The sequence below is a fragment of the Dermochelys coriacea genome, chromosome 14, assembly GCF_009764565.3.
Source record: "Dermochelys coriacea isolate rDerCor1 chromosome 14, rDerCor1.pri.v4, whole genome shotgun sequence".
Classification (NCBI taxonomy): Eukaryota; Metazoa; Chordata; order Testudines; family Dermochelyidae; genus Dermochelys; species Dermochelys coriacea.
This window is the reverse complement of record NC_050081.1, coordinates 38311036-38324327: the sequence shown is the minus strand read 5'-3', so window position 1 is coordinate 38324327 and position 13292 is coordinate 38311036. Positions and strand designations below refer to the sequence as shown.

The 13292-nt window shown below is 60.0% G+C and overlaps 1 protein-coding gene across 1 annotated transcript; it reads right to left on the bottom strand.

Moving 5' to 3' along the window:
• Nucleotides 1-2006: 2006 nt before the first annotated feature.
• On the bottom strand, nt 2007-12767 carry CCHCR1 (coiled-coil alpha-helical rod protein 1). The gene is given in 19 exon segments (XM_038372088.2): nt 2007-2207; nt 2437-2563; nt 2692-2843; nt 2970-3071; nt 3500-3611; nt 3614-3690; nt 3887-4011; nt 4184-4262; nt 4524-4636; nt 5004-5110; nt 5312-5422; nt 9223-9366; nt 9503-9613; nt 9855-9972; nt 10058-10179; nt 10321-10819; nt 10931-11168; nt 11872-11983; nt 12676-12767. Coding segments are annotated over 19 exon segments (2604 nt in total). The 5' UTR covers nt 12709-12767; the 3' UTR covers nt 2007-2085.
• Nucleotides 12768-13292: the final 525 nt, after the last annotated feature.

Below are 13292 nucleotides of genomic sequence, written 5' to 3'. Positions count from 1 at the left end.
AAGGAGCAGGGAGGGGCTGAGAGGGAAGGGGAGGGGCTGAGAGGGGAGGGGCTCAGGTGGGGGGGAGGGAAGGAGCAGGGAGGGGCTGAGAGGGAAGGGGAGGGGAAGGGCTGAGAGGGGAGGGGCTCAGGTGGGGGGGAGGGAAGGAGCAGGGAGGGGCTGAGAGGGAAGGGGAGGGGAAGGGCTGAGAGGGGAGGGGCTCAGGTGAGGGGGGAGGGAAGGAGCAGGGAGGGGCTGAGAGGGAAGGGGAGGGGCTGAGAGGGGAGGGGCTCAGGTGGGGGGGAGGGAAGGAGCAGGGAGGGGCTGAGAGGGAAGGGGAGGGGAAGGGCTGAGAGGGGAGGGGCTCAGGTGGGGGGGAGGGAGGAGCAGGGAGGGGCTGAGAGGGAAGGAGAGGGGAAGGGCTGAGAGGGGAGGGGCTCAGGTGGGGGGGAGGGAAGGAGCAGGGAGGGGCTGAGAGGGAAGGAGAGGGGAAGGGCTGAGAGGGGAGGGGCTCAGGTGGGGGGGAGGGAAGGAGCAGGGAGGGGCTGAGAGGGAAGGGGAGGGGAAGGGCTCAGGTGGGGGGGAGGGAAGGGGAGGGGAAGGGCTGACAGGGAAGGGGAGGGGAAGGGCTGAGAGGGGAGGGGCTCAGGTGGGGGGGAGGGAAGGAGCAGGGAGGGGCTGAGAGGGAAGGGGAGGGGAAGGGTGAGAGGGGAGGGGCTCAGGTGGGGGGGGGGGAAGGAGCAGGGAGGGGCTGAGAGGGAAGGGGAGGGGAAGGGCTGAGAGGGAGGGGCTCAGGTGAGGGGGGAGGGAAGGAGCAGGGAGGGCTGAGAGGGAAGGGGAGGGGAAGGGCTGAGAGGGGAGGGGCTCAGGTGAGGGGGGAGGGAAGGAGCAGGGAGGGGCTGAGAGGGAAGGGGAGGGGAAGGGCTCAGGTGGGGGGGAGGGAAGGGGAGGGGAAGGGCTGACAGGGAAGGGGAGGGGAAGGGCTGAGAGGGGAGGGGCTCAGGTGGGGGGGAGGGAAGGAGCAGGGAGGGGCTGAGAGGGAAGGGGAGGGGAAGGGCTGAGAGGGGAGGGGCTCAGGTGAGGGGGGAGGGAAGGAGCAGGGAGGGGCTGAGAGGGAAGGAGAGGGGAAGGGCTGAGAGGGGAGGGGCTCAGGTGGGGGGAGGGAAGGAGCAGGGAGGGGCTGAGAGGGAAGGGGAGGGGCGGGGGTCAGGGGGAAGGAGCAAGGAGGGGAGGGGCTGAGAGGGGTGGGGCTCAGGGAGGGGGAAGGGCTGAGAGGGGAGGAGGGAAGGAGCAGGGAAGGGAGGGGAGGGGAGGGGCTGAGAGGGAAGGGGAGGGGCTCAGGGAGGGGAAGGGGTAGAGACTCAGGTTTTTGTGGGGGGGAGGGAAGGAACCTGACCCACAGCAAAGGAAACGGTGGGGGGATCATTGGGGAGCAGCTGGGCTGGGGAGGTGGCAGGGGCCCTGCGGCACCGAGCCTGCGCCCAGACCTGGCCTGCAGGGAGCCCTGGGCTGAGGCGTCTCCCCCCACCCCGCGGCCCCAGCACTAACTTGCGGGGAGGACCCCACGTATCTTCATGGCGAGACCAGCTGGGCAACACTCAGCCCGTGACCCCTTGTGACATGAGGGCAGCCCTCGCCTAACATCAGCTCTTCCCCCGCTGCGTAGCATGGGTGGGGGTGGGAGATGGGGTGTGTCCCAACAGCTGGGGGACAAAAGGGGTCAAGGCAACAGCAGGGGGCTGATCAATCAGAACCATGGGTAATTAACAGCACCTGCGATGGGGGGGGTGCCAAATCCACAGGATTTCCCCACACACCTTGGCACAAACAAGGAATGTGGGAGCCAGGACTCCTGGTTTCTCCCCGGCTCTGGGAGGGGAGAGGGGGTTAGTGGTTAGAGCAGGGGGGCTGGGAGCCAGGATTCCTGGGTTCTCTCTCTGGCTTCAGAAGGGGAGTGGGGTTAGAGCGGGGGAGGAAAGGAGCCAGGACTCCTGGGTTCTACGGCAGACTCAGCCACAAGAACATGCTCGTGTTTAATGCAAACGATCTTTATTCCACAACCATGCAAACCAGCCGCCAGGCGGGGGGCAGCTCCCTGCTCCCACATCAGAGCGGCCCCTCCTCATCCTCGGCACTGCCTTCCTCCCCTGGCGGCATCTCCTCGTCGTCCTCCCGCAGTAGGGCCGTGCTGAGGCTCTGCAGGTCGTCCAGCACTGCAGCCAAGGTCTCTGTGGGGAGATAGGGCTGGGAGTTCAGCAGGGGGGAGATCTTAGCAGGTGAGGGTCGGGGGCCATAGCCGTGGCTGGGTGGCGATCCTGGCAGGGGGGAGGCAGTGGGGGCCCCCAGCAGCAAAACTGGGTGGGCCATCGCCCAGGCTGGAGGGACTCAGGGTGGGCCATGGCCCGAGGGGGGTGTCTGGGTCGGATCCCACCTGGGGGGCTGGAAGCAGGTCGGTACCTTTGGAGGGAGGCCGGGCTCCCTCTTTCCCTGGCGGTGGCGACTGCCTGATCCCTACTGGCTCCCGCTGGGCCACCAGCCGGTTCCGCTTGTACTGGGCCAGGAGCCCCTCCTGCCGCAGCGTGGCCTGGGGAGAGAGGCGGGGTCAGGAAGGTGGTTGCATGTGGCGCCTGGGGGAGCCCAGGCCTGGAACCGCAGGGGCTGTGGCTAGGCACTGGAGGCTCTGACAGGGGCTCCCCCCAACCCAGCACGTACCATCAGCAGGTTCTTGTCTCTCTCCAGCGCCTGGAGCCGCGCCCCCAGCCGGCCCGTCTCCTCCCGCTTGGCTTCCTCCTGCAGTCGTGCCAGCTCCTGGCTCCTGGCTTTGTCCCGGGCTGCCTGGCGCTCGGCCTGACGCAGGGTGACCACTGCGGGGAGAGGGCGGGTGAGGGGGCTGCGGGTCGGGAGTGAGGGGCAGCTGTGGGGGGAGCCTGGGGGTGGGCTAGCTGGGGGTCAGGACTGAGGGGCGCTGGCAGGGCGGGGGCGTCTCTCACCGGCCTTCGTGTGCTCCCTTCGGGCCTCGTTGAGCCTCTGCTCCAGCTCCGAGAGATCCCGATGCAGCCGGGTCTCCACCTCCGTCACCTTCTCCTGTAGGGCTGGGGGAAGGGGGGGAGGGGGTTAGCTCTGATTGCCGGGGGAGAGCGCCCCCTGCTGACCCCCACTGCTCCTCACAGCCCGGGGCCCCCTGCTGAGCTCCCCTCCACCCTTCACAGCCCAGGGCCCCCTGCTGACCGTCACCAGGCTCCCTGGTCCCCAGAGTCCGAGGCCCCCTGCTGAGCCCCCCTCCACCCTCCAGGTGCCCCCCTGCCCTGCTCCCCGCAGCCCCCCCGCTGCTCCCACCCCGGTCCTTGCCAGCCCAGGCCCCCTGCTGCAGGCACCCGCTGCTGACCCCCACCCCCGCTCACCGCAGCCCCCCGCTGTACCCCCGCCCCCCTCCCTGCAGCATGGCACCTCACACTGACCCCCATTCCGCTCCCTGAAGCATGCCCTGCCCCCCAGCCCACCCTCCCTCCCCTCCCCATACCTCTTTCATATTCATGCCGCAGCCCAGCCAGCTCCCGTCTCAGCCCCTCGGCCGCCTCCAGGCTCTCCTGCAGCTCCCGCTGCGCCCCCTCCAGCTGCCCCTGCTGCTGCCGCCCCGCTCCCGCTCCGCCTCCTCCTTCTGCTCCAGCGCCCCCTGCAGGCTCCGCGTTGCCTCCCGCAGCTCCTGCTCCGCTGCGGCCAGATGGGAGACGGGACGGGTTTGTTATTAACCTGCCGGGACCTTGGGCCTCCTCCCTGCACTTCCAGCTATGGCCAGTAGGGGCTGCACCCCAGCTGGGCACCGCAGCCAGCGGTGGGGAAAGACTGTCGGGTGCGGTTCCACCTGTGCCACCGGGGGCTGCCGTCGAGCTCGACCCGGCCCACGTACCTTTCTCCCGGACTTCGGCCACCTTCTTCTCGACGATCTGGGCCCCCTTCTTCAGCTCGGCCACCAGATGGTCCCGCTCCTGGTGCAGCAGGGCCAGCTCGGCCCGGAGAGCCTCGTGGGACGGGCTGGGAGGGAAGTGGGGAGCAAAGGAGTCAGACAGCCCCCTGCAGAGGTCCTGGCTCCCAGCCCTCCCCCGCTCTAACCACTAGACCCCACTCCCTCGTGGCGCCCTTATAAGCGCTGTATGATCAGCTGGTTCCTGTTCCCAGGGGTGGGGTGGGGCTGGAGAGGACTCACCCGTCGTTCTCCGACCCAGCGGCCTTGGGCTGCTCGTCTCTCTGCAGTCGAGCCAGGGCCACTTTCCGAGACACCAGCCCTGCAACCGCACAGATGTAGAGTTACGGCCCAGAGATGCAGCCACCTCTAGGGCAGGGCGGCTGGGCAACAGCCACACAGTGACTCTGCTCAAAAGTTTGGGGCAGGAAGTGAAGGGGGATCGTGTATCCTGTTGAGACCCACGGAAGATCTGATCCAGGACACCGGGCTGGATGGGTCCATAGGTTTGTCCTGTGGCAGGCGGGACACCAGCGAAGATGGGCCAATGGTTGGATTCACTGTTCCGGTTCGTCCCTCTCACCTTGAATGGTGTCAACTCTCTTGGCGGCGAAGGTGACTCGGTTTCCCAGCCCTGCCAGGCTCGATGTGGCCGCCTTCAGCTCTGCCTCCTGCCCCCCAACCTGCTGGTGGAGCCTGCAGACAGGATGAGACCAAGGGTCAGAGGGCATGACCTCCACACCCCAACCAATCACACACCTCGCATCCCACCTGCTGGGCCTGTGACCCCAGAACTGGAGGATGAGGGGACAGCCGGGGTCGTGACCTCAATCACACCAGCCCCAGGGGCTGATGGTCCACACAAGCCAAAACACTGCAGCAAAGGATTCTGGGTAGCAGGGGTGTGGCAGGAGCAGCTGGCTATAAGGTCATGCTAATGGGGGGACAAGATCAGAGGTAGGAATCCTGGATGGGGCCAGATCGGAGCTGGCGCCCCCTAGAGGGGAAAGGCCTCTATTCCCCAGAGGTCCCCGTTTGTCTGTAGAGCGCCCCACACCGGTACCTGCTCACGGTCTCCACAAGACCCCGCAAGGCGCCCTCAGCCGCTTCTGCCCGGCGCTGGAGACGCTGCTCTGAGTCCTCCCGGTGAGACAGCTCGGCCCGGAGCGTCTGCAAGGGAGCAGAGCACCAGTCCCAGCTAGTGCCCGCCCCAGGGTGCCAGTGCCCGCCCCCCTGAGCCAGCCAGTGCCTGCCCCGGGTGCCATTCCCTGCCCCCCCGAGCCAGCCAGTGCCAGTCCTGGGGCCGGATGGGAGCCATTGCCCCCTAGAGAGGAAAAGTCCCATTCCCGTCCCCCTGAGCCAGGACCAAACCTTGTTGTTCACTCGTTCCAGATCGGCCTCAGCTGTCTTATCCTGAAGACTGTGAAGCAGCAGCGCCAACTTCTGGTCCCTCGACTCCACTTCACCTTGCAGCTCTGAGACCTAGAGAGAGAGGGGGGAATAGAACTACTCCTGAGGGGGATTCTGCGCACCTGCGGCCCTGCAGAATCCCTCTGTCTGGCATAATTTTGTATTTTCCCCGCATAAAACACATTTTGCCTGAGAAGTGCTGCAGTTCTGCCTTTTGCTCACGAGAGGACGCTGTGGCACCAGAACAGCCCGCTGCCTTCCTGAGACTTTGAAAGTGGACAGCAGCTTGAGTGCAAGTGATCATGAAACAACAGGCTTCAGAGTAGCAGCCATATTAGTCTGTATTTGCAAAAAGAAAAAGGAGGACTTGTGGCACCTTAGAGACTAACACATTTATTGGAGCATAAGCTCCAATGAAGTGAGCTGTAGCTCACGAAAGCTTATGCTCCAATAAATGTGTTAGTCTCCAAGGTGCCACAAGTCCTCCTTTTCTTCTTGAATCAATAGAGTTCATGATTCTAAGGAATGGTAGGAGGGAGAACAGCAAATAAAGACAAGGGATCTCAAGAAGGCAGATGTTAGCAAACTCAGGAAGTTGGTAGGTAAGATCCCATGGGAAGCAAGTCTAAGGGGAAAAACAATTGAAGACAGATGGCAGTTTTTCAAAAAGACATTATTAAGGGCACAAGAGCAAACTATCCCACTGCATAGGAAAGAGAGGAAGTCTGGCAAGAGACCATCCTGGCTTAACCAGGAGATCTTCAATGATCTAAAACTCAAAAAAAGAGTCCTACAAAAAGTGGAAACTATGTCAAATTACAAAGGATGAATAAAAACAAACAAGTCTGTAGGCACAAAATTAGAAAGGCCAAGGCACAAAATGAGACTAAACTAGCTAGAGACATAAAGGGTAACATAAAAAGAAAAGGTTTCAGAGTAGCAGCCGTGTTAGTCTGTATTCGCAAAAAGAAAAGGAGTACTTGTGGCACCTTAGAGACTAACAAATTTATTAGAGCATAAGCTTTCGTGAGCTACAGCTCACTTCATCGGATGCATTTGGTGGAAAAAACAGAGGAGAGATTTATATATACACACACAGAGAACATGAAACAATGGGTTTATCATACACACTGTAAGGAGAGTGATCACTTAAGATAAGCCATCACCAGCAGCAGGGGGGGGAAAGGAGGAAAACCTTTCATGGTGACAAGCAAGGTAGGCTAATTCCAGCAGTTAACAAGAATATCAGAGGAACAGTGGGGGGTGGGGTGGGAGGGAGAAATACCATGGGGAAATAGTTTTACTTTGTGTAATGACTCATCCATTCCCAGTCTCTATTCAAGCCTAAGTTAATTGTATCCAGTTTGCAAATTAATTCCAATTCAGCAGTCTCTCGTTGGAGTCTGGTTTTGAAGCTTTTTTGTTGAAGGATAGCCACTCTTAGGTCTGTGATCGAGTGACCAGAGAGATTGAAGTGTTCTCCAACTGGTTTTTGAATGTTATAATTCTTGACGTCTGATTTGTGTCCATTCATTCTTTTACGTAGAGACTGTCCAGTTTGGCCAATGTACATGGCAGAGGGGCATTGCTGGCACATGATGGCATATATCACATTGGTAGATGCGCAGGTGAACGAGCCTCTGATAGTGTGGCTGATGTGATTAGGCCCTATGATGGTATCCCCTGAATAGATATGTGGACAGAGTTGGCAACGGGCTTTGTTGCAAGGATAGGTTCCTGGGTTAGTGGTTCTGTTGTGTGGTGTGTGGTTGCTGGTGAGTATTTGCTTCAGATTGGGGGGCTGTCTGTAAGCAAGGACTGGTCTGTCTCCCAAGATCTGTGAGAGTGATGGGTCGTCCTTCAGGATAGGTTGTAGATCCTTGATGATGCGTTGGAGAGGTTTTAGTTGGGGGCTGAAGGTGATGGCTAGTGGCGTTCTGTTGTTTTCTTTGTTGGGCCTGTCCTGTAGTAGGTGACTTCTGGGTACTCTTCTGGCTCTGTCAATCTGTTTCTTCACTTCAGCAGGTGGGCATTGTAGTTGTAGGAATGCATGATAGAGATCTTGTAGGTGTTTGTCTCTGTCTGAGGGGTTGGAGCAAATGCGGTTATATCCTAGCGCTTGGCTGTAGACAATGGATCGAGTGGTATGATCTGGATGAAAGCTAGAGGCATGTAGGTAGGAATAGCGGTCAGTAGGTTTCCGATATAGGGTGGTGTTTATGTGACCATCGCTTATTAGCACCGTAGTGTCCAGGAAGTGGATCTCTTGTGTGGACTGGTCCAGGCTGAGGTTGATGGTGGGATGGAAATTGTTAACACAGCTGCTACTCTGAAACTTGGACAAGTTAGATGTCTTCAAGTCACCATGGCCTGATTAAATGCATCCTAGAATACTCAAGGAACTGACTGAGGAGATATCCGATCCATTAGCAATTATCTTTGAGAAGTCATAGAAGATAGGAGAGATTCCAGAAAACTGGAAAAGGGCAAATATAGTGCCCATCTATAAAAAGGGAAATAAGGACAATCTGGGGAATTACAGACCAGTCAGCTTAACTTCTGTAACTGAAAAGATAATGGAGCATATAATTAAGCAATCAATTTGCAAACACCTAAATGATAATAAGGTGATAAGTAACAGCCAGCATGGATTTGTCAAGAACAAAGAGTGTCAAACCAACCTCATAGCTTGTTACCCTGTCAAAGAAAGTTTTGTGGATGAGGGGAAGCAGTAGACATGGCATATCTTGACTTTAGTAAAACTTCTGATACTGTCTTGCATGACCTTCTCATAAACAAATGAGGGAAATGCAACCTAAATGGAGTTACTATAAGGTGGGTGCAGAACTGGTTGGAAAACTGTTCCCAGAGAGTAGTTATCAGTGGTTCACTCATTTTTAAGAGCAGGCTGGACAAACACCTGGCAGGGACGGTCTAGATAATACTTGGTCCTGCCTTGAGCGTAGGGGACTGGACTCAGGGAACCTCTCGAGGTCCCTGCCAGTTCTAGGATTCTACGCTGCGTCCTAGCTCCACAGCAGAACTGCAGCACTTCTGGGGAAAAATGTATTTTATGATGGAAAATACAAAATTCGATGCCCAGTGCTGCAGAATCCCCCCGGAGTGGAGTTCATCACAGCACCCTGCCTGCGGAGCCAGGTTAGGACAGAGCGGGGCACACAGGGTTGCTGGGGGGGGGGGGTCACAGACTGGGGTTCAGAATGGCTAGTGGGGGGGGACAGCGTTGAGCCTGGGGACGGGAGGCTACAGAGACCCATGGGGATGCAGGGTGCAGGGACACAGGCAGATGTGCCTGACTGAATGGGAGAGGCTTGGGGTCAGCCAGGGTCTGCATGGGGGAGGTTTCCCAATTCCCTAACAATCCTCCCCCCACCCCAAAGAAAAACCTCCCACCCACACCCAGCACCCTCCAGGCTCCTTCTCTCTCCCTCAGCTCCTCCATTACCCTGACACCCCCAAGCCTTTGCACTGTTTCTGACGGGTGCAGGAAATACAGCGCTGTAGTGCATTTAGATAAATTACACAAAGTTATGTATTAATACACCTCATAAGGAATCTATTTGTCAAAACAAAATTACCAGCATCTTTTTTTTGGTTGAGCTGTATTGTTACAGACATACTCGCTGACAGATAGTTTGAAATAAATGACCAAACTAATTGTAACTGGCATGATTCTACTGTGCTATTTTGACAAATCAAATATGCAGAATTTTGGAGAATTTTCAGATATTATGTGCAGAATTTTAATTTTTTTGGTGCAGAATTCTCCCAGGAGTATAGAACCCAGGAGTCCAGGCGCCCAGCCCCCTGCTCCCAGCACTAGATCCCGCTCCCCTGCGGCAGGTCCTCACCTTCCTCTGGAGCAGGTTGGTGGTGTCCGCGTGGCTGAGCTCCTGGGATCTGAGCTGTACCATGAGGGCAAAGACCTTCTCCCGCCAGCGGCTCAGCAGGGACTGGCTCTTCTGGGCCAGCTCGGGCTGCAGGGGGTCACAGGGCTGTAGAGAGACATTGGTTCAACGCCAGGCTACAGCGCCGCTCCCTGCAGCACAGCGGCCCCTATGCCACCCTGGGGAACTGGGCCAGCCCTGGGTGCCAAGGGAGAGTGACCCAGTGGTGCTAGGGGGCCGTTACCTTCCTGGTCAGCTCCAGCTCCTGCAGGGCCAGGATGTCGCTGAGCGAGGCCAGTCTGAGCTGCAGCAGCTCCGCCGTCGTCCTCAGGGCGTCGCGCTCCCCTTCTAGGCGCTGAAGGTAAGGGGAGGGTGTGAGCGCCCCCAGCTGGGGATCAGTCCTGTCCCTCCCATGTGCGTCAGCGCCCTCTGCTGGGGATCAGTCCTGTCCCCCCCCATGTGCGTCAGCGCCCCCCTGCTGGGGATCAGTCCTGTCCCCCCCCATGTGTGTCAGCGCCCCCCTGCTGGGGGGGGATCAGTTCTGCCCCCTGCAGGACGCAATGGGAACTGCCCGTGTGTAGCTCACCCCTCCTCACCTGCACTTGGCTAAGCAGCTGCTGCCTCTTGGGGCCCAGCCCGCTCCCCTGCTCTCCCACATAGGTCCGCAGCTGCTGCAGCAGGGCCTGCTGGGAGGCCAGCTCCACCTGGGCCGTGCTGCGGGGGGGAGAAAGCAGGGGGTTGACACATAGGGACGGGGGCTTCCTGCCTCCAGGGGGCGCCATCCTGCAGCCATTCCTACCTGAGCTGCTCCCGCAGGCTCTGGCGCTCCCGTCCCCTGGCCTCCAGCTCCTGCTCCAGCTGCAGGGCCCGCTGCTGCAGGGAGCCGACTTCAGCCCCATGGGCCTGGCAGAGACGGGAGAGCTGTGGGGAGAGAGGGGACCTGGGTGGGAAGAGAACCCAGGAGTCTTAAGTCCCTGCCTCCTGCTCTAACCACTAAACCACACTCCCCTCCCAGAGCTGGGGATAGAACCCAGGAGTCCTGGCTCCCAGCCCCCAACTCACCTCAGCCTGGTGCTCCCCCAGCGCCCCCTGCAGGCGCTCTGTTGCCCTCTGGGTCTGGGCCTTCCCTTCCTCCACCGCCGCCTGCAGCTCCCGCCGCACCACCGTCAGCTCCTGCTGGTGCTGCTCAGTGGCCACCTCTAGCTCTGCTCTCAGGGCGTCGGCTTCTGCTTGGCCACGCCTCCTCTGCTCCTCTAGCTCCGCCTTCAGGGCAGTAGCTTCTGCCTGGCCACGCCTCCTCTGCTCCTCTAGCTCCGCCCTCAGGGCCTCGCCCTCAGCCTGGCTCCTCCCCCTCAGCTGCTCCAGCTCCCCCTGCAGGCAGGCCATGGTGCTCTCCCTGGTGGCCACCATGGCCTCCTGCTGGAGGGCGGCAGTTCGGAGCCCAGCTAGCTCGGCCTCCAGCCGCTGGATCTCGTGGAGCTGGTGGGAAATGAGCTCGGCCTGCTGGGATATGGCCAGGGCATGATGGGTAGCTGGAGGCTCCGCCTCCCTGTCCAGGGACCTGCAGGGGAGGGAGACATGGAGCCTTTCACCTCTAGGACGTGCCTGCTCCCATCCGGCCCCAGGGTGGGGACTGGCTGGCTCAGGCGGGAAGGGGAATGGGGTCTTTTACCTGCTCCACACGCCAGGCTTCTCTGTCTCCGCTCCTACCCTCCCCCTGGGTGCCCTGGCGCCCCCTGCTGTCCATCTTTGCAGCCCATCTCGGAGGCGCTGGTTCTCCTGCCTCAGCTCCATGAGCTCCTGGGGCTGCCAGCAGGGGGGCCCTGCCCTCCAGGAAGCCGTTCCAGAAGCAGCCAGGGGAGGTGCCGACCGGTTCTGGAAATGTGAGGGAGGGATCAGCCCCCTAGGACCTATAGCAGAAAGGACATGACTGGGACAGGCATCTGGAATGGCAATTCGTAGGGCTCATCCCTAGGTGGCTGGAGATGGGAAATGGGACCCAGGCGTTCCGGATGGCAGTGCAGGGCGCTCACCTCTAGGGCACTGGAGATTGGAATGAGGAATGGGACCCAGGCATTCGGGATAGCAGTGCAGGGAGCTCACCCCTAGGGGAGCAGAGACCAGGACATAGAATCATAGAATACCAGGGTTGGAAGGGACCTCAGGAGGTTCAAGTCCAATCCCCTGCTCAAAGCAGGACCAATCCACAACTAAATCATCCCAGCCAGGGCTCTGTCAAGACGGGTCTTAAAAACCTCTAAGGAAGGAGATTCCCCCACCTCCCTAGGTAACCCATTCCAGTGCTTTACCACCCTCCTCGTGAAAAAGTTTTTCCTAATATCCAACCTAGATCTTCCCCCACTGCAACTTGAGACCATTACTCCTCGTTCTGTCATCTGCTACCACTGAGAACAGTCTAGATCCATCCTCTTTGGAGCCCCAACAGGTAGTTGAAAGCAGCTATCAAATCCCCCCTCATGCTTCTCTTCTGCAGACTAAACAATCCCAGTTCCCTCAGCCTCTCCTCATAAGTCATGTGGAATGGGACTCAGGCATCCGGAACGACAGCGCATGGTGCTGGGCTGAGGGGACTCTCAGAGCTGTGGATGTTACCGGTGGGTCTGGGGGCTCCAAAGACGGCCGGCGGGTCCAGGTGACCCCTGAACTCTTCCCTTTTGTCCATTGTTCCGGGGGTGGCCAGACGACTCTCCGTCCTGTCCCGTCCCTAGAGGGGAACAGCCTGGCTCGTCTCTCTCCCCTGGCCTTGTGCAGGGCCGGTGCAACCATTAGGCGAACTAGGTGATTGCCTAGGGCACCAAGTGGTTGGGGGTGGCCAAAAGCGTGCTCCAGGGAGTAGACAGAGCAGAGGTGAGCTGGGGCGGGGAGTTGCCGCACGGCTCCCTGGGACGAGGGGAGGGGGGGAGTTGCCGCCCGGCTCCCCGAGGAGAGAGTGGGGGGCGGGGAACTTCTGCAGGGGGGGCACTTCAGGGTGGAGGATGGGGCATCAGGGAGTTGCCATGGTGGGGGCTTCAGGGCGGCTAGGCAGCTCCTTCCCCTCCTGCACCGCCCTTCAGGCTCCCACGTTCTCCCTTGATCCCGCCAGGCTCCCTTGCCTCTCACACGCCACCTGCCCCTCCTGGTCCCCCCAAGTCCCCCCTCCGCACCTGTCCCCCACCATCCCCTTCCCCCACTCCCATCCCCCGCTCCTCTACAGCCCTACCTGCCCCCTTTCCCTCGCCCAGCGCCACTTGTCCCCCCCCGCGCAGGGCACGCCGGGAGTCTGGTGCCCCCCCCCGCGCTGGGCACGCCGGGAATCTGGTGCCCCCCCCACGCGCAGGGCACGCCGGGAGTCTGGTGCCCCCCCCCCGCGCAGGGCACGCCGGGAGTCGGGTCCCCGCGCTCCCCACCTGTCCGCACCCGCAGCGCTCCTGGGAAATCTCGCGAGACCATCCGCCTCGAGCGCCCCAGATCAGCGGGAACCCGAACCGGCCATTCAGCGGGCAGCGGGGTGGGGCCAGCTCGGGGCACGCCCTTTTGCCGAGCTAACCAATCAGCATTGAGAGAGTGGAGTCAGTGAGGGAACGTACACCCCCAGGCGTCAATGACCAATCAGTGGTGAGAACTGGAGCCAGACTAGCCAACCCTAAGACGTGTTGACCAATCAGAGCTGTAGGAAGCGGGGCTAGGGCAGAAGGACACGCCCCCTGTGGAGCTGACGGATGGTAGCTCAGGGCGGTGGGGTGACGCCCTGCTTGAGTCAACCAATCACAGCACGGAAACGGGGGCGGGACACATGAAATGGGCCAATTACAGCTGGGAGAGCGGAGGCTCGAGGGTAGGTGGATACGCCCTCTACGGAGCTGACCAATCAGAGCTCAAAAACTGGATACTCTCATAAAGAACCAACCTTCCACACAAACTTCCTCGTGGCTGGACTTTACAAACACTAGACAAGCCATTTACAACACACACTTTGCTTCTCTACAAAAGAAAAAGGACACGAATCTCTCGAAACTACTACATGCCACAAGGGG